Source organism: Cebus imitator, unplaced genomic scaffold (assembly GCF_001604975.1).
Source record: "Cebus imitator isolate Cc_AM_T3 unplaced genomic scaffold, Cebus_imitator-1.0 Scaffold124, whole genome shotgun sequence".
Lineage (NCBI taxonomy): Eukaryota > Metazoa > Chordata > Mammalia > Primates > Cebidae > Cebus > Cebus imitator.
Window position 1 is genome coordinate 5,302,363 of NW_016107439.1, and position 26,697 is coordinate 5,329,059.

At 37.3% G+C, this 26,697-nt stretch overlaps 1 protein-coding gene across 2 annotated transcripts in view; it reads left to right on the plus strand.

The window, feature by feature from the left end:
* Nucleotides 1-26,697, plus strand: part of CORIN (corin, serine peptidase) — a 271,320-nt gene that overhangs the window by 94,140 nt on the left and 150,483 nt on the right. For both annotated transcript variants that reach the window (XM_017540328.2, XM_017540330.2), the window contains exons 4-5: nucleotides 3,938-4,145; nucleotides 23,565-23,746. In XM_017540328.2, the coding sequence (XP_017395817.1) occupies nucleotides 3,938-4,145; nucleotides 23,565-23,746 (390 nt within the window). The remainder of the gene's footprint in view (nucleotides 1-3,937; nucleotides 4,146-23,564; nucleotides 23,747-26,697) is intronic.

The following is a 26,697-nucleotide window of genomic DNA, read 5'->3' on the forward strand; positions in this document are numbered from 1 at the left end:
TGCACTCCAGCCTGGGTAACAAGAGCGGAACTCTGTCTCAAAAAAAAAAAAAAAAAAAAAAAAAAAAGATGGGGGAATTCATAAGGGCACAGGAACCAGACTGAAGGAGCTCCTATAGGCTAAATCTGAGGCAATTTGAATACCAAAATTATTAAGTACAGTAATCAATTGTAAACCAATGAAAAATAGACATTTCTGAGTCTATACCAATATTAAGTAGATAAATTAATGAGGGAGAAGGGGAGGTCCTGCTTATAGCAGAATGCCAACACTGGTAAATGTGGAGGCAATGCTGTAGTTGAACAGTCATCATTTTGCAACTTCATGGTAAATTTAGGGGAGAAAATTTGATAAGGTACAGGATATTTGTACTGTCTTGTTTTTTAGAGACAGGGTCGAGCTATGTTGCCCAGGCTGGAGTGCAGTGGCTATTCACAGGAACGATCCCACTACTGATCAGCACAGAAGTTTTGACCTGCTCCGTTTCCGACCTGCTCTGTTTCCGACCTGGGCTGGTTCACCTCTCCTTAGGCAACCTTGTGATCTCTTGCTTCCGGGAGGTCACCATATTGATGCTGAACTAAGTGTGGACACCCAATTGGCATAGCACACTACAGCCCAGAACTCATGAGCTCAAGTGATCCTCCCACAACAGCCTCCCGAGGAGCTGGGACTACAGGCACATGCCACTGCACCTGGCTGTATTGTTTTAAAATGTCTCCCCACAGACTGCTTATAGTTACAAGGGAATAAAAAAGTAATTGTACAGTAGCTAAATCAAATTTAAGAAATCATAATTAACCAGCCAAGGGCAGGTAGACATTATGTGACTCAAGATGTGATACCTTGAGAAGGACACAATATCCCTCGAGTATTATTCAAGCCAAGAATGTATGACCTCAGTGGAATCATGAGATAACGTGAGCCAAATTTAATTTAAAATGAGAAACATCCTGGTTTTTTTTTTTTTTTTTTTTTTTTTGTGTCCCTTTTTTAGTTCCAGTTTTTGTTCTTCTCTGCCTTATCTGCCAACTCAAGCCTGGAACCTCTCCTGGGTTCTGCTAGGCAGATTGACTTCATCCTATTCCATGAACTTCAGATTTCTTGCATGCTCTTTTTGGCTGCCGGAAATTTGCTAAAATATTTATCCACTGATGGAAGCCCCTCTCCTTGTTCTTTGCTGTTATGAGTTTATGCTTTTTTCCCCTTTACTATTCTTTTTTTGTGAGGTGTCAGGAGGGAGGATATGTGCTTAATCAAACACCTTGAATAGAAAAATAATTGTACCTTTTTTTTCTTTTTTGAGACAAAATCTCACTCTGTTGCCCAGGCTGGAGTGCATTGGCATGGTCTCAGCTCACAGCCAATCTCTGCCTCCCGAGTTCAAGCGATTCTTCTGCCTCAGTCTCTTGAGTAGCTGGGATTACAGGTACCTGCCACTACGCCTGGCTAATTTTTGTATTTTTAGTAGAGACAGGGTTTCACCATGTTGGCCAGGGTGGTCTCGACCTCCTGACCTCAGGTGATCCACCCACCTTGGCCTCCCAAAGTTCTGGGATTACAGGCATGAGCCACTATGCCTGGCTTTTTAAAAATTATTATTTTATAGTGAGTATAATGATACTTTCTCTATTTATTTTTTTAGCAGAGGTTTCTGGTAGAACACCAATATCCATTCTCCTTCATTTGTAATTGACCCACTCCCCATTTTTATCTGGGCACAAGTCAAACTGGAATAACCCTAGCCTCTTATGCAACCAGATATGGCCATGTGATGAAGTTATCAATATGTGGGAGGGTCTCCTAGCAGCTGGAGCTGTTCTTAAGAAATATTAAAAGTATGCCTTTGTCCTCTTTGCTGCCTCTCCACCTTTCTGTCTGGACCATAGATTTCACTATCTTGGGCAATGAGGTTAGGGCTACATAAAAAGCTTCTGTTTCTGCCCTGGACCACTCATCTAGACTTTTATAGGGCAAAGAAATTTTCGTTATATTCAGTTTTCCTTCACTACAGCCAAACCATCCTAATACAACCTTAAAAGATAAGGGTAGAAGTGGTTTGTAAACTATCAAGGGGTACTCAAACGTCAGATATTATCATACCTTACTCCAGATTCGATTTTGAGGTCTGCCTCTGACCTGGCTACTTTTCAAAGAAAGCCCCTTTAAAATTTTTTATCCTCAACAGCTGGATTAGAGTAGAATAAAATACATTCATCTATTAAATAAATGATTTAAATAGTAATTAGTTCTTTAAAATAATTTCAAAACCACAAAACTAAAGAAAAAGTGTTAGAATATTTTCAGTACCCTAATCTCCCTAATAAGGAGCTTGTAAAAGTAGAAAAAACATGCCTAAAAGTCAGTAGGAAAAATCTTCCAAGCATATGAAACTGAAGACAAAAATGCAAATGGTGCTTAAATATATGAAAAGATACTCAATTTCACTGGCAACAAGTTAAATGCAAATGAAAAATCTAATATAATCAATGTAATTTCTCACCTATCAGATTAGCAAAAATCCAATAGTTTGACACTGTTCTCTGTTGGGAACAGAGAGAGGCTGTGAGAAAGCAGCCATCCTCATACACTGTTGGTTAGAATGCAAAATGGTACTTCTCGATGATGGGGAAATTTGGTCTATTTACCCAGGAATCCTACTCCTGGAAATCTATTCCACATATCAGACACATGTACAGGTTACCTATTACAACAATGCAATAGCAAAAGTTTGAAAACAGTCAAAATATTTATTAAAGGGAGATTGTTTAAATAAATCCCAGTATAACATACATATTATGCAGCAGTAAAGGAAAAATTGAAGCTCTCCAAATGCTAATATGGGCAAATTTCTATGATGTTTTCTACCTTGCATTTTTCAAATCTTCTCTTAATATTCAATGATTTCTTTGGCTAGGTAGAGGGAATGAGCCTTCCAGTCATGTAATTGCTTCAAACTTGGTCTTCCTTCAAGAGTGTAAGTCCAAAAGCTGATAACCCTTAAATAAAATAATGTAATTAAAACTGATAAAAATATGTGGTCCAAATACATGGGTGTATTACATATTAATATAAATATCTCATAAAATTCCATCATATGGACCCATGTCAACATTTTTGTTTATATCAGGTCAACCAGGCAAATTTCTCGAATGAAGGAGTTGGAAAGGCTGTGGATGTGGTGGTACCCAAAAGAGCCAGATATGAAAGAAGATAATGTCAGAGGCTCTGAGCTGCTCCTGATCTATTGATCTTTGCATAATTGTGTGTTTTTAATAAAAATAATTGTTACAAATTGTTTTGTGACTTCCTACTTTTATTTTTTTATTGTATTATGAGCATCATTCCATGTGATTAAATAGTCTTCTGAAGCATTTTTTATGTACCTAAATTAAATATTATGTTGTTTATTCCATATATTTTAGAACAATTTTTTTTGCTGAATATTTAGATGATTTCTATCTTTTAAAAATTATAAACTATACAGAGATCAATATCCCCATAGATAAATCCACATTCACAACTATGATTATTTCCTTAGGATAAATTTAAGCATATAATTACATAGATTTCTAGAAATGACCTGACAATGTCAAGGAATATACATGTTGAAGAGATTTTTTGATACATATTGCTCTGCCCAGCTGTGATGCAAAAGAAAAGGTGATTGTCAATTTATATACCTACCAGCTATGTATGGAGAGTATGTATTTTCCACATGTTTTCCCAGGACACAAATGCTCTTTCTCTGTAAATATTTGTAGCTTGATTTCTTTATCATATATGTACACATACTTACATGCACTTATGTGTATGATTGCATAACTAAAATTGTTCTTATGAAATATGCTTTATCTTACAAACAAAAATTAAATGAATTTGCAAACATATACTTCTGATGTGTCCACTTTTAAATGTAATTGTCTTCACTTTCCAGGTGCCTGCATGAACATCACCCATAGCCAGTGTCAAATGCTGCCCTACCACGCCACTCTGACACCTCTCCTCTCAGTTGTCAGAAACATGGAAGTGGAGAAGTTCCTCAAGTTTTTCACATATCTCCATCGCCTCAGTTGCTATCAACATATCATGCTGTTTGGCTGTAGCCTCGCCTTCCCCGAGTGCATCACTGATGGCGATGACAGGTATTTCATAACCCAAATCATTCAGTGATGAGTTGGTTATAGCAGAAGTGTCCTAGGGGGAAAAATTACCCAAACTACTCCCTTTCATTTTGGTTGTTTTTAAAGGAGTAAAATCCCCTACATTAGTCATAACCAGTTCTAATTCTTTGGAAATAGAAATGTTTTGAAAACCTGGAATAATTTTATTTATGGGAAAAATTATTCAGATTGTTAGATTGATGCTGTCAGGGATTCCATAATAGCTGTTCCAGTGAGAATCCAGGAGAAGACAGACAACACCACACTCAAAGGGGTGATAAGGGAGTTTCTTGAAGAGACTATTTATGGAGTTGTGGGCAGGGTTAAGAGAACAAATAAGAAATGGGAGGCACTAGGGTCTCATGATAGGGGGATGCAGTTCCACCAGCCAAGACTGGAAAAGAAATAATGGCCAGTAGCACCTAGAGAGAGTTGTATCTACGGGTAAAGGGTCTCGGACAGTTCAGGTGCTATGACCCTAGGCAGAGGAGTATGGCCACTGCCATTCCTTCAGTCTTGCAGTGTGAGAGAAGGAGGGATAAATACCCTGACCTCACTCTCCTCCCAGCCTCCCATCTTCCAGTGCCTCTCACCAAATGAACTCACCCACAACCAGAGGACAAGGGTGCATAATTCATGTGAGCATAGTGGATGAGATCCAGAATCTCAACTACATCTCATCAGCTCAAAAAGCCCAAATCTTATACTCTAAAGCAAGTATCAACCATACATAGATGTTGGGTGGTTCTTCTGCTCAACACTGGGAGGCACAGCAGGGCAAGAAGGGTAAAGAGTAGATACAAGGAGAAAGAAAGAGGCTATCCAGCACAATATCAAACAGGATCAGGTACAATTTCAATAAGTACGTCAATCAAAAGTATATCATGGGATTTTTGAAATACGAAGTATACACTTAAAACATTCAAAGCATATTCACATACATCAATTCACATAAAACATCAATGATTAACATTAACATAAATTTGTGAGAACTTGATTCCAACACTTGTGGATAAATTTGAGGAGTCAGGACTTCAGTGGAGAAAGTAATTGTAAAGGTCCTGAAAGTAGCAAGAGAATCAGAATTAAAAGTGGAGCCTAAAGATGTGACTAAATTGCTACAATGTCATGATCAAACTTGAATGGATGAGGAGTAGCTTTTTATGGATGAACAAAGAAAATGGTTTCTTGAGATGAAATCTATTCCTGGTGAAGATGCTATGAACATTATTGAAATGACAACAAAGATTTTGAATATTATCTAAACTTAGTTTGATAAAGCAGTAGCGGGATTTGAGGTTTAGATTTGCATTGCCCTGATGATTAGTGATGTTGAACATTTTAAAATATACCTGTTGGCTATTTATATGTCTTCTTTGAAAATTGTCTATTGAGGTTTTTTCTGCCCATTTTGTCATTAGGTGGTTTGTTTTCTTGCTACTGAGGTGTTTGGATTCCTTATGTATTTTGGATATTAACTAACCCTTTATCAGATGTATAGCTTGCAAATATTTTCTCCTATTCCATAGGCTGTCTCTTCATTTTTTTATTTCCTTTGCTGTGCAGAAATTATTAGTTTGATGAAATCTCATCTGTCTACTTTTGCTTTTGATGTTTGACCTTTTGGGGTCATTTCCCCAAAATAATTAACCAGACTATAGGTTTTCCCTATGTTTTCTTTTAGTAGTTTCATAGTTTGGAGGGTCACATTTAAGTCTTTAATCCATTTTGAATTCATTTTTGCATATCCTGTGTGGCAAGAGTCTAATTTTATTCCTCTGTAGGTTGATATGCAGTTTCCCTAAGACCATTTATTGACTGTCTTTTCTCCATTGCACGAAATAACTGTCCTTTCTCCACTGTGTGTTCTTGGCAACTTTGTCAAAAACCAGTTGGCTGTAAAGGCATGGATTTATTTCTTGGATCTCGATTCGATTCCATTGGTCTGTGAGACTGTTTTTATACCAATACCATACTGTTTCAGTTATTATGTGTATTATGCCAGTTTCACACTGCTATAAAGGACTGCATGAGATGGGTAATTTATAAGTGAAGGAGGTTTAATTGATTCACAGTTCTGCATGGCTGGGAAGGCCTCAGGAAACTATAATGGTAGAAGGTGAAGCAAACATGTCCTTCTTCACGCGATGGCAGGAAGGAGAAGTGCTGAGCAAAAGGAGGAAAAGTCCCTTATAAAACCATCAGATCTCATGAGAACTCACTTACTATCATGAGAACAGCAGCATGGGGGTAACTGCCCCAATGATTCAGATACTTCCCACAGGTCCCTCCTGTGACAAGTGCGGATTATGGGAACTGCAATTCAAGATGAGATTTGGGTGGGGACATAGCAAAACCATATCACAATGCTTTACAGTATATTTTGAGGTTAGGTAGTGTGATGCCTCCAGCTTTATTTATTTATTTTTTTTTGATCAAGCTTGCTTTGGCTAATTTATCTTTTGTGGTTCCATGCTAATATGGGGATTATTTTTTCTATTTCTGTGAAAAATGTCATTGGTATTTTGATAGGAATTGCATTGACTCTGTAGATCACTTTGGGTAGTATGGACATATTAACAATATGAATTCTTCCAATCAATGAACATGCCTATCTTTCTATTTGTGCCTTCTTCAATTTTTTTCAATGTTTATAATTTTTAGTGTAGAGATCTTTCACTTCCTTGATTAAATTTATTCTGAAGTTTTTTTTATAGCTATTGTAAGCAGGATTGTGTTTTTAAAATATATTTTTCAGATAGTTTGCTGTGTGTGTATAGAAGTCCTATTGATTTTTTGTTGTTGTTGATTTTGTAGCCTGCTACTTTAATGAATTTGTTTATAGATCTAACAGGGTGTGTGTGTGTGTGTGTGTGCGTGTCGCGCGCACGCGCGAGCATGCACGTGAAGTCTTTGGGATTTTCTTTAGGGTTTTCTATATGTGTAGGGTCATGTTGTCTGCAAACAGGGACAATTTAATATTTTTCTTTCCAATTTGGATGGCTTTTTCTTTCTCTTGCCTAATTGCTCTGACCAGAATTTCTAATGCTATATTGAATAAAAGTAATTAGATTGGGTATCCTTGTTTTATTTTGGATTTAAAGGAAACACTTTTAAAATTCAATAAACATGTACATTGAGTATGATGTTAGCTGTCAGTTTTTCACCTTTATTGTGTTGAAGTACTTTTCTTCTATACCTAATTTGTTGAGTTTTTTTTTTTTATCATGAATGAATCTTGAATTTTGTCAAATGCTTTTCTTGCATTTATTGTTGTGATCATATGTTTTTGTCCTTCATTCTGTGAAGGACAAATGTGATGTATCATGTTTATTTAATTGCTTATGTTCGGCCACATTTTCATACCTGTGATGAGTCACATTTGATCATGGTGAGTGTTTTTTTTTAATGTGTGTTTGAACTTTGTTTGATAGTATTTTGTTTAGGATTTTTGCATCTATGTTCATCAGGGATATTGGCCTGTAATTTTCTTTTTTTGTTGTGCTTTTATCTAGTTTTGGTGTCAGAGTAATGAGTTTGGAAGTATTCTCTCCTATTCAATTTTTTGGAAGAGTTTGAGAAGAGTTGGTATTAGCTCTTCTTTAAATGTTTCATAAAATTTAGCAGTGAAACTGTCAGGTCCTGGGGTTTACTTTGATGGGAGACTTTTTTTTTTTTAATGGCAGTTTTTAAAAACTTTTTAAATTATACTTTAAGTTCTGGAGTACATGTGCAGATTGTGCAGGTTTGTTACATAGATATACATGTGCTATGGTAGTGGCTTGCTGCATTCATTGCCCCATCATCTACATTAGGTATTTCTCCTAATGCTATCCCTCCCCAATCCCCCCACCTCCCAGACCCTAGTGTGTGATGTTTCCCTCCCTGTGTCCATGTGTTCTCATTGTTCAACACCCACTTATGAGTGAGAACAGGCAGTGTTTGGTTTTCTGTTCTTGTGTCAGTTTGCTGAGAATGATGGTTACCAGTTTCATCCAGGTCCCTGCAAAAGACAGGAACTCATCTTTTTTATGGCTGCATAGTATTCCATGGTATATGTGTGCCACATTTTCTTTATCCAGTCTATCATTGATGGGCATTTGGATTGGTTCCAAGTCTTTGCTATTGTGAACAGTGCCATAATAAACATACATGTGCATGCATCTTTATAACAGAATGATTTATAATCCTTTGGGTATATACCCAGTAATGGGATTGCTGGGTCAAATGGTATTTCTATTTCTAGATCCTTGAGGAATTGCCACACTGTCTTCCACAATGTTTGAATTAATTTACACTCCCACCAACAGTGTAAACGTATTCCTATTTCTCTACATCCTCTCCAGCATCTGTTTTCTCCTAATTTTTTAATGATTGCCATTCTAACTGGTGTGAGTTGATATCTCATTGTGGTTTTGATTTGCATTTCTCTAATGACCAGTGATGATGAGCTTTTTTTCATGTTTGTTGGCTGCATAAATGTCTTCTTTTGAAAAGTGTCTGTTCATATCCTTTGCCCACTTTTTGATGGGGCTGTTCTGTTCTGTTCTGTTCCATTGGTCTAGATCTCTGTTTTGGTACCAGTACCATGCTGTTTTGATTATAGTAGCCTTGTAATGTAGTTTGAAGTCAGGTAGTGTGATGCCTCCAGCTTTGCTTTTGTTTTTGTTTTGCTTAGGATTGTCTTGGCTATGCGGGCTCTTTTTTCGTTCCATATGAAGTTTAAGGTGGTTTTTTCCAATTCTGTGAAGAAAGTCATTGGTAGCTTTATGGGGATAGCATTGAATCTATAAATTACTTCTGACATTATGACCATTTTCACAATATTGATTCTTCCTAACCATGAGCATGGGATGTTTTTCCATCTGTTTTCATCCTCTCTTATTTCCTTGAGCAGTGGTTTGTAGTTCTCCTTGAAGAGGTCCTTCACATCCCTTGTTAGTTGTATTCCTAGGTATTTTATTCTCTTTGTTGCAATTGTGAATGGGAGTTCACTCATGATTTGGTTCTCTGTCTATTATTGGTGTATAGGAATGCTTTCGATTTTTGCACATTGATTTTTTTATCCGGAGACTTTGCTGAAGTTGCTTATCAGCTTAAGGAGAATCTGGGCTGAGATGATGGGGTTTTCTAAATATACAAACATGTCATCTGCAAACAGGGACAATTTGATGTCCTCTCTTCCTATTCAAATATCCTTTATTTCTTTCTCTTGCCTGATGGCCCTAGCCAGAACTTCCAATACTATGTTGAATAGGAGTGATGAGAGAGGGCATCCTTGTCTTGTGCCAGATTTCAAAGGGAATGCTTCCAGTTTTTGCCCGTTCAGTATGATATTGGCTGTGGGTTTGTCATAAATAGGTCTTATTATTTTGAGATACGATCCATTGATACCTAGTTTATTGAGAGTTTTTAGCATAAAAGGCTGTTGAATTTTGCGGATGGCCTTCTCTGCATCAATTGAGATAATCATGTGGTTTTTGTCTTTGGTTCTGTTTATGTGGTGGATTACATTTATAGATTTGTGGATGTTGAACCAGCCTTGCATCCCTGGGATGAAGCTGACTTGATCATGATGGGAGACTTTTATTACTAATTCAATCTCCTTACTCATTGTTAGTCTGTTATATTTTCTATTTTTTCATAATTAATCTTGGTAGGTTGTGCATGTCAAATAATCTATTAATGTCTTCTAGGTTATCTAATCAATTGGCATATAATTGTCATAATAATCTTCATGGTCCTTTGTATTTCTGTAGCATCAGTTGTAATGTCCCTTTGAATTGCATTTTGAAGTGCAAATACATTCCATGCTATTTGTACTGATTTGATTAATGTATAAAATATGCGTGGAATAAGGGGAAAGCATTTATTATTTTAACTGGAAAAAGCCTACGCTGGTATGGCATTGAGGTAGAATAAAAACAGTAGATTCTGAATTGTAGAAGTAACTGAAGAACTAGTACCCAACAGCATTCAGGAAAATGTTTTATCGTAAACTATCAGTTTCAGGTGTTTTCACAGTATGAAGAAAGAGATGTACTATTAGGCCTTCCCCATGAGTGAAAAGATGGGGTGGTAGTGAAGATGCCCTTTATGTTCCTAGACTGCAGTAGTATGAAAGGGTGGTTGTGAGGGTCTCCTAGGGCTGCCATAGCAAATGACTACAATCTGTGTGGCTTAAACACAGACATTTATTCTCTTCCTGTTCTGGAGGCTTGAAGTTCAAAGTCTGGCAAGGCCATCCCCTTCTTCTGGGGCTCCTGAAAGAACTCATTTCCTTCCTTTGCCAACTTCTGGTGGTTTCAGATGTTCCTTGACTTATGGCCAAATCGTGTTTGCCTCTGCCTTCACCTACGTATGGTCTTCTCCTCTGTATGTCTGTGTCTTCTCCTCTTTTGTTTCTTGTATGGACACTTGTCATTGAATTTCCTGCCCACCCAGACAATCCAAAATGACATCTTCATCTCAAGATTCTTCATTACGTCAACAAAGACCCTTTTTCCAAATAAGATAATATTCACAGCTTCCAGGAGTTAGGACATGAACATATTTTTTTCTGGGGGACACCATTCAACACACAGTAGTGGTTGAGAAAGGAAGCTAGAGAGGCAAATGCAACAGGCCCCTCATCTTTGAAAGTATATAGTAGTGGTATTTACTTTACAAAGTTAATGTGGGGATTAAGTGATAAAGCATGCTTGGAACAGTGCCTGGCTCTTACAGAGGAGCTCAATAAATGTCATCAACAGTTATAAGATAGTAGATTGAAAAGGATAGGTAGTACTAATGAAATGTGAAGGTTACTCATTAATAATTATTAACTGCTTATAAATTATTATTAAAACATTATCAATTATTATTTTATTAATATTAGCTAATTATTAATGAAATAAGCATTCCTAACATATTCTGAGTATTATTTGTTAATTATAATATGAATAATTAATATTAATTATCAATTGTTTATTAATCATTAATAAAATAAGTATTGCTAACATATGCTAAGTATTCAAAGTATTGAAGGATTACAAAGAATGTAGAATACTATACGGATTAAAACAAAATTAAGTAGACTACATAGAGCTTCTGGAGCTGGATGTCAGTTCCATTTCTGCTTGATTTTTAATAATTTCACTTACCATCCTTTCCTTTAATTTTTCTATAGGCTCTTGTGTATACATAAATAAGATAATAAAAGAAAGTACATTCAGCTTCCAGTAGTCTCTAATTCATTTTTATCATTCTCCTGATTATAATTCAGTCTCTCCTTGAATTATCAGTTGTAAATTTCTACTTAAGCTGCTCATAGTTTAAGGGCCCTTTTACGTACACTTTGCTTTTCCCCTGACTGATTCATTGTGATAAGTGTGCTAATATGCTCATTTTTAACTTTCTATTTTAATGAATAATGATATCCATTATTATATTAGTTTTCAGCTATCCTGTGTGGACTTATTTTATTTTTTATTATTCCATTTATTATTATTTATTTATTTTGAAACAGAGTCTTGCTCTGTTGCTCAGGCTGGAGTGCAGTGAGCGAGTGGTGCGATCTCGGCTCATTGCAACTCCTGCCTCCACGGTTCAAGCAATTCTCCCTGCCTCAGCCTCCTGAGTAGCTGGGATTTCAGATGCCCGCTACCACACTCGGCTAATTTTTTTATTTTTAGTAGAGACGGGGTTTCACCATGTTGGCCAGGCTAGTCTCAAACTCCTGACCTCAAGTGATCCACCCCCCTTAGCCTCTCAAAGTGCTTGGATTACAGGTGTGTGCCACTGCACCCGGCCCTGTATTTATTATTATATTTGATTTTATAATTGCAATTTCAGACCAATGCTTATTGCTGTCACTTAGTGTAAGTGTGGGATATGCAAGTTAAATTTAATAAGCACAGTACGTTTAGAGAAGTAAAATGTATTATAAAAATATTCTAAAGTCACACATATTTTTCTTATATATTTCCTTATTTTGGATCATTCATCATACTAATTTATTCTGCTATGCAAATAATGAAAATTTATTTGTATTTCATCCAAGAGACAATACCTACTTAATACTATTTAAAACTTAATTTAAAAATATTGTAATGGTATGTATAAATGTTTTAAATCTGAATCCTTTGAGACCTCAGATCCTCATCTACTATATTGTATGTTATAATAATGAACTTTCACAGTTTCTACTTTAGACTGTGTCTGCTTTTAATAAATGTATGTACCATGCACTGCAAAACAGACTAATTGAAATGGAGGGGACCCAGCAGATTGTCTCCACCTTGCTTATATGTTCCAGTACTTTGCAGAGATATTCCATGCTCATGAAATGAAATCTCAACATTAAGAATTTGAAGTGATGGCCATTTATTTTTCTCTCTGACATACTGATGTGCCACTAGGTCCTAAACAAATATTCTTAATATCCAGAGCAATTATATAAAAAATTTTATTTAGCCAATGACTAAGATTAAAATTTATACCTGAAGCATGGAAACTACATGTTTTCTGTCATGTACTCACTTTTCCATATATACTACAGTTTTCTTTAGTGTACTTAAGACTGGTAGATTTCCAGTAAGAACCAAATGAGTTTCCTTAAATGAGCTTCTTGAAAAACACCATACTTTTACCCCAATTTTATATTATGTGTGTTCACTGAAGATTAAAGAATTTCATCTGGCAAGTGCAGAGAATGCGATTCAAAGTCTGGGGGCAGATGACACTTGATTCAAAGCACAGCACTGCCCGTTGCCAGTGATACATCTTTGCCATAGTTTCTGAAGACTTCTTTGCTCCTCTAGTGTTGGAGACCTTGCTCTAGTTGCACTGACCTTCCTTTCTACCTCTCAAAAATGCCAACCTCCTTCTAGCTTTTTTTTTGCACGTAATGCTTCTTTTGCCCGGTAGTATCTTTCTCCACACACTAAGCCCTCTTCTCAGAAGACATCTCTGCAGAGACATCTCTGATCACCCTCAATAGGGCCTGTTATTTTTCACCATGGCACGGATATATTTCCTTTTGGCTGTTTATATATTGCCTCTCTTACAAGCTCCACAGTGGCAGAGAACTTGTTGCCTTTGTACATCATTGTATGCCCTTTATTTGGAACACTGCCCAATACATAGCTGGTGCTCATTAAATATTTGTTTGAGTAAAGGAATAAATAAATGAACTCTTCAGTCAGGGAATCCAACTAAATGTCTAGGTTAATGATAGTTTGAAATATGTTGACTATAGTTGTACTAATTTTTTGTGTAATCTATATGTTCCTAAAATTTTTGTGTAAATCAAATTTTGTATGTATACTAAAGGAATTGAAACTTTAAGGTGACTTGGATAATATTGCCAGAGATAACTGAGCTTTGTTTTGAAGCTCCTGAGCTTCCCTTTATAAAATCAGTCAACACTGATGAACTGGTTGGCAGAATAACCAGCTAAAAGATACTGAATTAACTCTCACTTCTCCATCTCTGTTAAAATCCTGGGCCCAATGGATGAGGAATCACTAGATTGTGCCTGAAGACTGGCTTGGCAGCTCTGAGCTTCTTAATATTAACTCATATGCACTCAGGTAAAAAGATTTTCTAATTGAAAACCTTAGCATTAAGGTTTATGTAAAGAACAGAAAGAAAACAAAAATAAAATGTCTAGAGGATACTGACGAGAATAGCGATTGAGAATCTGTTCATGTGAACAATACTTAAGGGAACTGGGGTGCGAAGCTCTGAGGGTGCACCGTGGCTGTTCTCAAATGTTTCTGGGGCATGAGATGGAAGGAGAGCATACTTTTTCTGTGTTCCTTTACAGAGCAAACATATTAATAGAATCAGTAATTGAAAGTCATTGACAAGTAAATTCCTACTTAAGTAAGGAAAGAATTTTATGGATAATAAACTATAAATATAGAATTGTCATCTAAGGAAATGATGAGTTTGCTGTTACTGGAGGTATTTAAACCGACTGATGAGAACTTACTGGAGACACTAGGGTAAGGAATACAGCCTCGCAACGTTAATTAGTTTCTCACTGGGTTGAGAGGGAGGTCCATTTACAGTGGCCTATGGCCCTGATGAATAAGGAGCTCTAAAAACTCATGAAACAAGATGAAGAAAATTAAGCTTAGCATAGGTTTTTTCTCAAAAAACACTTTTATGTTTGCTTTGGAATACTAATCAGAGAATCTACTTGAAGGTTTTGAGGGAGATTGTGTTGACATATGTTGGTTCATATCCAGTAGCAGCAACTGGTCACCTAACTGCCTTCAGAAGGAATGGGTTGAGTTAACTGCAGGACTTCTGCTTTACTGAGTTGAGTATGCAAACTGGGATCCTGCTACCTAAAGTCCTCTTTCTCATCGGTGCAAATCCAGTTTCTCACCTAAACAAATATTAAACAAATATTTACAGGATATCACCCTGGGGAGGAGCTGTCATCTGCTTAGCTCCTAAGACCCTCTGTGTCTTGGGTGGATTGGTCTTTGCTTAAACAGTTCATGGTAGAAAACAGAATTTCAGGCTCTAGACGTTAAGTTACCTATGCCCTAAATGATTTCACATTTTGGAATAAATGGAAACATTAAAGAATTAAACATTTTCATAATTATAATTTCTAAAATGTATATAGATCAATAGTCAAACAAAAAGGATGAGCATTGCTACTATTACCAAAGAAATATTGTGAAAGTCATTTGCTGCTTACTTTCCTGAATTTGTCTGCTAACCCGGAAACAGCAGTCAGCCCCACCAGTTCTGGATACCTGGCTGTTCAGGTGACTGGTTGTAGCAACGTTCCCTTTTCAACATCAGGCAACACTGGTGACATAGTTGCTTTTTTGGCATTATACATAAAATATGAAGTGATAGATGAGGTTTCATTTTATGAGCCAAAATGGCTCAAAGCATAGGTAAGATACAGTCATGTAATTCTGATTACTTTCATTTTGCAAAGATGTAAAACTAGAGAATCAGGCCGTGACAGATCAAATGTTTCTAAAAATGCCTTGTCATGTTACTTACCGTGTCACAAGCACACACATTTCATCAAGCTCTGTGCAGTACTTTTCTCCTCAATAATTCATTGGTATTATGTAGCTCTGACTAGAATCTATAAATAATATTTGTGATTCAGTTTATTCAAAGATCCATATTTATGGCATTATTTTATAATGTGTAAAAATCAAAACATGTTCTGAAAAATAATTAAACAATTGTAAGTTTCTTTTGTGATCTGTTAATCTTTCAACCCCGGGGCCCTGGTGAGTATGCCAAATATTAATGAGAATCGGGAACGTTTTGTTAAAAGATTATGGAATTTTAGATTCTCTTTCAGAGTGGCTGTGTGGTTTTTACATTATTCAAGCCCATAATTCAAACTGTGTTAAGTATTTTCCCTGTCAGTATTTTTTTCAAGTTTCTCTATTTTCTGTCTGTTAGCATTTTCTCAAGTTTTTCTATTTTAAGAATGACACACTACTATTGGCATATAAACAAGACCCTCGGTCTGTAGGCTTTTCATTTACAACAACTTACTGAATTTAACTTTTATGTGGGAGTTATTTAAAATTATGCAGCATGTAGAGCTTGCTGACCTGAAGTGGTGGGTACCTCATAGGCAGTGTAGTGTGAGCTTTTTGTACACCCCATTAAGTTGGGAGTTAGGTTCTCCTCCCAACTTTGCTACTGATAGCTTTCTCTCAGGCAGGAATCGCATCTGCATGTGATTCATTTACTTATTCAACAGATAATTATGGGGTGCTGATTGTGCCCAGGAGGGATAGAGCTGCAAATGAAATAAAATATCCTTGGCTTCATGGAGCTTATGTTATATCGGTGAGAGGTAGGCAGTAAGCAAATTGAATAGGCAGATAATAAATAAATACTCGTTTAGCAGATAGTGATAAGTGCAATGAAAACAGCAAAGCAGGGGAATGGAGAGCTTTGGGAGGGTGGGGGTATGGTGATAAGAGGTGCAGTTTTAAGCAGTGTTGTTCAGGAAACCTTACTGCAAAGCTTACATTTGATCCATGAGGATATGGAAGTCCGTGAGGTGAGGCAGAGCCAATATACTGAGTGTCCTGTGGTAGTTGACTAAAGTGGGAAAAAGATCATGATGGGATTAGTCCTGCAAGCAGTTACTGTTGCCAGGGCTGGAAGTGTGGGTCAGGGGCCCAGCCGTAAGGGAGGGATAGAGGGTCTTACCAGGAACTAGCTCTGTCTCAGCCCCTGGCATCAGTTTACTCAACAAAGATAACGGGAAAATTATCAATTTATTTATTTCTTTAGCAAACACTTATTGGTGCCTGCAATGTGCCAGGCACACTGCTAGATGCTGGGATATGGAAATCAATAAAACATAATACTGTCTTCAAGGGGCTCAGCATAATAGAGGACCAGACACAAACACAATTAAATTGCTGTAAAATGTAATTGGTTCACAAGGTGTAGGGGGGCTACACAAAAGGGGTAGGAATTCATTTTATCTGGTATTGTTAGGGAAGGCTACTAGCAGTGAGGAGGTAACTGCTGAAATTAATTTTGGAGGAAAAAGAAAAATTTGCCATGTAAACAAGGTGGGAGAAAAAGGCAATTGAGGTGGAGTAACAGCCAGATCTGCCTTATATTAGAGAGAATACAGCTGGTTTAATTTTTTTTCTAGAAAATAAAATAGGAGAGAAGGGAAAATGGAGTTGAAGGATTTTAAGGAAGTAAGACTGGCAGTATTTAGTGATTATTTGCATATGCATGGCGAAGTTGACTAGAAAGGTTTTTGGCCTTGGAGACAGGTAGGTGGTATTACCACCAAAAACATGATTTATATGCAGTCAGATGCTCTACCCCTGAGCTATACCCCCTGAAAAAATAATGTATATGAAAGAGGAGTGGCAGTAGTGATGGAAAAGGAGTTAATATTGAGACCATTTCTTACTTTGGTTCAAGAAGTTCCTGGCAGAAATTTTCTCTTGAGTGGAAATGAAAACGGCTTTCCTTCTGTAATAGATGACATGATTGAGGCTTTTATTCAGTGGTGTGCTGGTAAATTGGATCCCTGAAAAAGAAAAAACAAACCAATAACAAAAGCACTATTTGTAGGCTTTGCTGATTCTTGCGGTGTAAACGCTCCTACCAGATTTCAAGCTAATCATAGTGAGCTATCTGCTCACACGCCACTGCGTTTTATCCCTTGACAAGTATTTGCTGAGCTTTCTCTAGGCATAGGGCATGCAGCTTTGTGTTGGCTATTTCTCATTTACTTCTCCATATCTACTTTCCACCCTCCTCTATCCCAGCTCTTCCCAGGAGAAGCCACTTCAACAGTGGCTAATTTTCTAGCTTCCTGTTAGGTTCAGCCAATGGAAACCACCACATGAGATCAGAGTGCAGGAGGATAGGCAGTTTGGATAGTGATCCCCTGGTTTCCTTTCTGCTAGGTTACATGGGTTGGCTGCAACCTGCTATAAGAGGCCACAATCCCTATCAAGCAGCCTTCCTTAAACAACTCTCTTCAAGTTCCAGAAAATTCTCCTTCCCCTTGTCTCTTAAACCAAGGGTGCTAACAGCTCCAGCCTGCTGTACTATCCCTTGTTGATTCTTCTAAACCCTGCTGTACTTTTTCGCTCTGTAAGGAGTAGGAGATCAGAGCCTTTTCATTAAACATTCTGCAGTGATCTTGCTTTAGTGGCTCACCTCATTCGTGGTAGGATCATGACTATTGCAAATGAAGATAAAGAATGACACAGTCCTGGATTTTAGAGTCAGGCCAACGTGACCAAAAAATACCCCAGTTGCTTCCATTATTTATCTTCTGATGGGAGATGATGACACATGTAAAAATTCCCTTGCACAGCTTTCCATCCCCACATTTAGTGGAGTAGAAACCAGGAAACCACTTTCCTGCCTCTCTCATACCCCACTAACCCTAACCTCTTATAAGGTCTCTTGAGGGCACTGCAATATGCTGACATAGGAAACCAATGCAGATGGCCCATCATAGGGAGAACAAGCCATCTATTGTTATTTGGGGTTTCCAGTAGTGTTGCCATTTATTGATTTGTGTTTCTGTGTTATCTGTTGCTCATGGATTATGCAAGGAGGTCAGACAGGCAAGATATTTAGGAGCACTGGGCTGGAGTCACAGTATTTGGCTATGAAATCTGTTTAAGCTTTAATTTCCTCATAATGCAATAGGAGAAAGTAGGAGTAGATTATCTTGGAAGACCCTTCCACATTAACATTCTCTTCATGACTAAGTAAGGTCTGCAGCTTTGGGAGCTGTGACTATGATTTGGCGAGCATTGTTCACTGAACAGCTCAGCCTAATAAAGACAAATTTAAGAATGTATTTTTAAAAAGATGATTGTATGAATCTTGTCAATGAACAGGTCATTAAACTCAGTAGCATACCTCTGACAACGTGATGTGTCAAGAAAAGTGTATTAGTTATATATTGCTGCATAACAAATTACCACAAACCTATCAGCTTAAAACAACACACATATATTATTGCACAAATTTCTGTGGGTCAAAAATCTGAGAGTGGCCCAGCCAGGTGCTTTAGGGTCTGTCACATTGGTGAAATAAAGATGTTGGCAGGGTTGGGGTCTTATCTGAAGGCTTGACTTGGGAAGGATCAACTTCCAAGTTCATGTGATTGTTGGAAGAACTTCATTTCCTTAAAGGCTTTGGTTGGAGGGCCTTAGTTCCTAGGTGGCTATCAGCCAGAGGCCACCTTCAGGTCCTTGCCATGTGGGTCTCCTCAATATGACAAAGCCAATAAGGGAGAGAGTCTCTTAGCAAGATAGAAGTCACAATCATATGTAGACTAATGACGAAATTGGCATGCCATTACCTTCTATTGGTTGGGAGCAAATCAGTCAGGCAACTCACACTCCAAAGGAGGGAATTATACAGGGCATGAATACCAGGAAGCAGAGATCATTGGGGGGCATCTTAAAATCCACCTGTCACAAAGATTCTGTTTTGTTTTTTTTTTTTCCAAGAAAAAGGAGTTTTAAATTCTGAGTTCTCCTAATATATTTAAAGATTAGTTTATTTGCCAAAAGTAAAAAGTGACAATTAAATGCAATGTAGGATCTTAAATGGAGATCCTGACAAAATTCAAATAAGGTCCTTAGTCTAGTTAAAGGTATTGTATCAATGCGAATTTCCTGGTTCTAATAATCATACTATGGTTATATAAGATGTTTACCTTAGGGGACTCTGGATCAAGGATATATGGAAATTTTCTGCACTATATTTATAATTTTTCTGTAAGTCTAACAGTAGTTCAAAATAAAAAGTTAAGAGAAAAGAGATTTATAAAACTTAAAAATCCATTAACCATATAAGCCTGCTTTGTAGCTATGACTTATTTAAAAATTTAAACTTTATGTTCTTATCAGAACTTGTTTTTTTTGCAGATAAAATCTATACAGTAGTTTTGTTATATGCATTGTAACACAATTATTGGAAGATAAATTCTCTAAATTTTTATAGATAAACTCTACAATTTTTGGTAGATAAATCATTTTAGAACACCCTTCCTAGTGAAAACACCATAAAAACTTCACTATCACTATGTAGTGTATTATTCATACAATTATCAAGTGTTTCAACAAATAGTAATAGAGGTAGTATAAAAGCTCTCTGCTTTAACTTTAATCTAAATGTACTAGGGACTTTTGCATAACACCAAATTTACTTCAGACATCAGTTTAAAATAATCACACTTTAAAAATAGCTTTCAGATAGCCAAAGTGGACTCCTTCCCTGTGCAGACCACTGTTTTAAGGTCATTGGTCTGTTGCCTGGGTATAGACACATATTCCAAAATAGTGTGGCCTATCTCACCACTGTGTTCCACATGATGAAAAGCAAAATGCTTCAACCTTCCATAGACAGTTGAATTTTATGCAATGCAAGAACAAATTACTCCTCATATTGCTCACTGTTTGAAAGTGCTGCTATTTATTAATACTCTGCCACTATTTCACATATCCTGGTTCAGCAATTTAAAGCTTATGGGTCTCAGTTGGTTATACCTCTTAAGAGAACTATTTGGAAACACTGTAGACATTTTTCTTAGGCCCTATTTTTAGAATGGAGAGCCTAATGGTATTTTAATGTCTCTATATATTCCCAGAACAAATCTTGAGAAAAATGCCTGTTACCTTTTGAAATTTAGCAAAGCTGGTGGGATTATCAGTGCTCCTCTGAGAAACACTGCCTTAAAGAATGAATTTTGACCCAGAATGTTAGTAGTAAAAAGACTATGAAAAATGGTCCACACTCCAGCTCTTCCAAAACCCTCATTTTTCAAGTGAGGAAACTGAGTCTTGGCATGAGTGGACTGTTGGCCCAAGCTCAAACAGTGGAGGAGTGGCCATGTGAAAGCTGCAGGTGATAGACTGAGGCTTTCCTGCAGAATAAATGACCACCATAAGAGTCAATGACAGTGAGTCCATTTCTGAATTAAAGACTTAACTTTAGAACTTGAGAACAGTGTGCGGGCCTCCTGCATGAAACTTCATTTTTGTTACCCTAAAAGATTCTAAGAAAAGATATGGAATGATTAAAAAAAAATTACTTTCAGAAATGAAGAAAGCTCCAGGAACCACTTGGGAGAGTTGTGCTCCAGAGTGTTATTCAGTTTTGCAGACATTTTTCTCATCTTCAAAAAAATGTTGAATGATTTTTTTACCCTTTAAATAATATCTGGAATTTCATCAGTTAGAGATTCCTTTGCCCCAGTGAGCAGTCTTCTTCTAATGATGCAAAAGTCTTGGGGAGGGTTAAGTGTTCATCTGTACTTATGTATTACTCTGTATTTTTTCATCCATTTTCTTATTTGAAAGCCTAATTGAAATCAGCTGCAATTAGGAGGGCAGTTTTGATTGTAGAAAGGGAATAATATGTTTCAAGCACTCTGGTAGAGGTGACCATCTGGGTGGGGTGCTGGCATCAGGGTGATCAGGATGGCATTGGGACACTGGGATCCTGGCCAAGGACTGGGAGGCAAAGGAGGAACACCAGACAAGCCTAGCTTGTTTTACAGCTTTAGGCTGGCTTGCACCTACAGAAGACAGCAGAAATGTCTTTACCCTTTCTTTGTGTCCCTTAGCCCCTTTGACAAATACTGATTCAATGCACATTTACTAGGTTTTTGTAGAATGAAGGGAAATCTCACTCATCATGTATATGATGGTGCCACTCAGAAAGTGCATATCAAGATTTGCACTCTCAGCTGGGTGCAGAGGCTTATGCCTGTTATCCTGGCACTTTGGGAGGCCAAGGCAGGCGATCACTTGAGGTCAGGAGTTCGAGACCATCATGACCAACATGTTGAAACCCCATCTCTACTTAAAATACAAAATTAGCTGGACGAGGCCACACACTGTAATCCCAGCTACTCGGGAGGCTGAGGCAAGAGAATCACTTGAAACCAGGAGGTGGAGCTTGCAGGTGCCACTGTAATCCAGCCAGGGTGACAAAGCCAGGCTCCATTTAAAAAAAAAAATTGTGTTGTGCTTTCAAGACATGCATTCATGAAATTAGGACTTACCTGTAATACAGTAGTAGATAGAATAGGTCCTGGGTCAATCTGCCCGAGTTCTAATCCTAACTCTGACACTCATTCCCTCAGTGAACTTGGACAAATGCCTTATTTTTCTGTGCTTCATTTTCCTTATTTGTGTATTGGGGATGAGTAATAACACCTATTACTCATCCTGTTCTGAGAAATCAATGAGATGATGCGTGTGTGGCACTAAGAACAATGTCTGGCAAAGAATAAGTAATTTTATATACTCCACATTCCTTAATTGTGTATCCTAGTTTTAACTGAGAAAATATATTTGCTAACTTCTCTGGGATAAGATTCAGGACAGGCAGGAAATATTTAAAAAGTGTTATTTAAGTGATCCTTTCTCAGTCTTAGAAATATCTAATATATTTCAGGTGTCTTCTTTATACCAAGTAACTTCACTGAACGAATTCACATTTTATATGCTGAAGCTAATTCCTTCAAATACAAAACCTCTTCTTCAACATCTTCATTATTGAATTTGGTTACATATAAATGTATGTAGGTAATTATAAGAATATCAGTATTCTAAAGGATACTCAGTTTTAAGGTGACTTTCTGAGATGAAGGTAAAATATTTTTTTCTGAATGTAGTGGCTGAGTTTCCCTTTTCATTTTTATGTACAAAGATCTCTCCCCCAAGATTATTTTACAGACCCTATTTGTTCCATTTGATCTCAATGGCTGGCACATCCCTCTATGTTTTTGTAATCTGTAGAAATATGAATGGGGTATTATAAATGTGCTTATCTGATCAAGGAGTTTTGAAAGCCCAATGATCAGGTCCTTATAAGAGAAGAGCTAGGGAGAGTAGGTAAAATGTGTCCTGAAACTTAAAGCACCAAAATTCTATTCCTGCTTCTGCCATTGGGAGCTGTTTGACCTCAAATCCATCTGGAATATCCCTGGAACTATTTCATGTGATGGATTGTTTAAGGTACTGTTTAAAGTTTGTTACATATCGAATACTGCACAATTCTGTGATACCTTGTTGACTCTACATTTGTGAAGTACATACTTTGATTTAACTGACACGTATATTTTCTTTCCCAGCTTCCTTAAAACTATTTGAAATTCCTTTACCAGTTGACCAGCCAGGGTGAGAGACGCAGCCTATAGCTGTAGTGTAGAAAGTTACCTGAGTCTGCAAGGAAGCAAGTTCATGGCCTTGACTTTGTTAGCATCCCATCTCCATTCACAGAGGTGTGGATCTAGGACTGTTTCATGTCATGTAAGTGAATAAAGATAAGCTCCAGGGGCTACTATTAACAGACAAATACTTGCATTTTTTTATTTTGCAGATGACATCTGAAAAGATAAATAACTGCACAAGGTCTTCCAAGTTGCCACTCACCTGTATTATGTTCCTTTTCCAGGGAGGCTGGGGAAGTTAATAATGGAACAGCTTACTCTCTGCTGCCTTTCAGAGATACTTGAATTTCTCAAAGGAAAGATAAAAATACAAGAACTTGTTTTTGACCTACTTCTGCCTTTGCAATTTGAAGGCCTTCATTTCCATGTTAATTTTCCCCTTTGATATTAATAAAGCTGTTTTAGGCTGATGACTATATTTTAGCTCAGTAAATATTTTAAAAAATTGTGATGAATACACCTACAAGAAATAGTTAGATGATGTAGAATTAGCTATTTCTTCTAGAATCAAGACAATAGAGTAGCTAAAATCATTGTCATTGGACTGAATGTAAAAATTTAAGTTGCTGACTATAGTAAGTATAAATTAACTTTAATTTCACTATTATTTCAAAAACTGTTCTGTATACATTAATTTTTCACCTTTCTCTCTTTTTTTTTTTTTTTTTCAGTCATGGACTCCTGCCCTGTAGGTCCTTCTGTGAGGCCGCAAAAGAAGGCTGTGAATCGGTCCTGGGGATGGTGAATTACTCCTGGCCAGATTTCCTCAAATGCTCCCAGTTTAGAAACGAAACCGAAAGCAGCAACGTCAGCAGAATTTGCTTCTCGTTGCAGCAGGAAAATGGAAAGCAATGTAGGTGTCTGTGTTTAATTTCATTTTTAGAAGTTTTTATTTGAGTATGCCATTTATACAGGAATGAATATAAATAATAAGTGCACAATCTGATAAATTTTAGCAAAGTGACAAGATCCCTGTAACCATTACCCAGATCAAGAAATAGAATATTAATAGCATCCTCAGAAATGCCTGCAAGCCCACTGCCTGTCATATCTCACCCTTCCAAAAGAAACCTCTGTTCTTACTTCTATCATCTTAGATGGTTTTGCTTAATTCTGAACTTCATATAAATGGAATCATACAAAATGTAACTTTTTAAAACCTGTCTTCATTTGCTCAGCATTATGTGCAAGAAATTAATTACATATTCATATTGTGGTTCATTCATTCTCATTGTTACATACCATTCTAATAATATATGATTATACCACCATGTATTTTTTCCATTCTGCTGTTGATGGACATTTGAGTTATGCTGTGGCAATCGGTTTGCCAGTATTTTATGGAAGATTTTTGTGTTTATGTTCATCATGGATATTGGCCTGAAGTTTTCTTTTTTTGTTGAGTCTCTGCTGGGTTTTGGTATCAGGATGATGTTGGTCTCATAAAATGATTTGGGAAGGATTCCCTCTTTTTGCATTGTTTGGAATAGTTTCAGAAGAAGTGGTACCAGCTCCTCTTTGTATGTCTGGTAGAATTAGGCTGTGAACGCATCTGGACCTGGGCTTTTTTTGGTTGATAGACTCTTAATTGCTGCCTCAATTTGAGCCCTTGTTATTGGTCTATTCAGGTTTTTGACTGCTTCCTGGTTTAGGCTTGGGAGGGTGCAAGTGTCCAGGAATTCATCCATTTCTTCCAGGTTTACTAGTTTATGTGCATAGAGTTGTTTGTAGTAATCTCTGATGGTAGTTTGTATTTCTGTGGAATCTGTGGTGATATCCCCTTTAATGTTTTTTATTCCATTTATTTGATTCTTCTCTCTTTTCTTAATCTGGCTAGTGGTATATTTTATTGATCTTTTCAAAAAACCAGATCCAGGATTTATTAATTTTTTGAAGGGATTTTTGTATCTCTGTCTCCTTCAGTTCTGCTCTGATCTTAGTTATTTCTTGTTTTCTGCTAGTTTTTGAGGCTTTTTTTATCTTGCCCCTCTAGCTCTTTCAATTTTGATGATTGGGTGTTGATTTTAGATCTTTCCTTGCTTCTCATGTGGGCATTTATTGCTATAAATTTTTCTCTAGATGCTGCTTTAAATGTGTCCCAGAGATTCTGGTACATTGTGTCTTCGTTCTTGTTGGTTTCGAAGAACATCTTTATTTCTGCCTTATTTCATTGTTTGTCCAGTCAACATTCAAGAGCCAGTTGTTCAGTTTCCATGAAGTTATGAGGTTCTGAGTTAGTTTCTTAATCCTGAGTTCTAATTTGATTGCACTGTGGTCTGAGAGACTATTTGTTATAATTTCCTTTCTTTTGTATTTGCCAGGGAGTGATTTACTTCCAATTATGTGATCAATTTTAGAGTAGGTGTGATGTGGTGCTGAGTAGAATGTATATTCTGTGAATTTGGTGTGGAGAGCTCTGTACATGTCTGTTAGGTTTGCTTGGTCCAGATGTGAGTGCAAGTCCTGGATATCCTTGTTAATTTTCTGTCTTGTTGACCTGTCTAATATTGACAGTGGAGTGTTAACATCTCCCACTATTCTTGTGTGGGAGTCTAAGTCTCTATGTAGGTCGTTAAGAACTTGCTTTATGTACCTAGGTGTTCCTGTACTGGGTGCATATATATTTAGGATCTCTAGCTCTTCTTGTTGCATTGATCCTTTTACCATTATGTAATGCCCTTCTTTGTCTCTTTTGATCTTTGTTGGTTTAAAGTCTATTTTATCAGGGATTTGGATTGCAGCCCCTGCTTTTTTTTTTTTTCTCTCCATTTGCTTGGCAAATCTTCCTCCATGCCTTTATTTTGAGCCTATGTGTATCCTTGCACATGAGATGGGTTTCCTGGATACAGCACACCAATGGGTTTTGATTTTTTATCCAATTTGCCAGTCTGTGTCTTTTGTTCAGGGCATTTAGCCCATTTACATTTAAGGTTAATATTGTTATGTGTGAATTTGATCCTGCCATTTTGATGCTACCTGGTTGTTTTGTCTGATAGTCGATGCAGTTTTTCATTGTGTCGATGGTCTTTACCATTCGGTATGTTTTTGGAGTGGCTGGTACTGACTGTTCCTTTCTATGTTTAGTGCTTTTTTCAGGAGCTCTTATAAGGCAGGCCTGGTGGTGACGAAATCTCTCAGCAATTGCTTGTTTGTAAAGGATTTTATTTCTCCACTTATGAAGCTAAGTTTGGGTGGATATGAAATTCTAGGTTGAAAGTTTTTTTCTTTAAGAATATTGAATAGGGCTGGGTGCAGTGGCTCACGCCGGTAATCCCAGCACTTTGCGAGGCCGAGGTGGGTGGATTGCAAGGTCAAGAGATCGAGACCATCCTGGTTAACATGGTTAAACCCCGTCTCTACTAAAAATACAAAAAATTAGCTGGGCATTGTGGCATGTGCCTGTAGTCCCAGCTACTCGGGAGGCCGAGGCAGGAGAATTGCCTGAACCCAGGAGGCAGAGGTTGCGGTGAGCCAAGATTGCGCCATTGTCCTCAAGCCTGGGTAACAAGAGCAAAACTCTATCTCAAAAAAAAAAAAAAAAAAAAAAGTGTTGAATATTGGCCCCCACTCTCTTCTGGCTTATAGGGTTGCTGCCAAGAGATCCCCTGTGAGTCTGATGGGCTTCCCTTTGTGGGTAACCCAACCTTTTTCCCTGGGTGCCGGTAGTGTTTTTTCCTTCATTTCAACCCTGGTGAAACTGATGATTATGTGCCTTGGGGTTGCTCTTCTTGAGGAATATCTTTGTGGTGTTCTCTGTATTTTCTGGACTTGAATATTGGCCTGCCTTGCTAGGTTGGGGAAGTT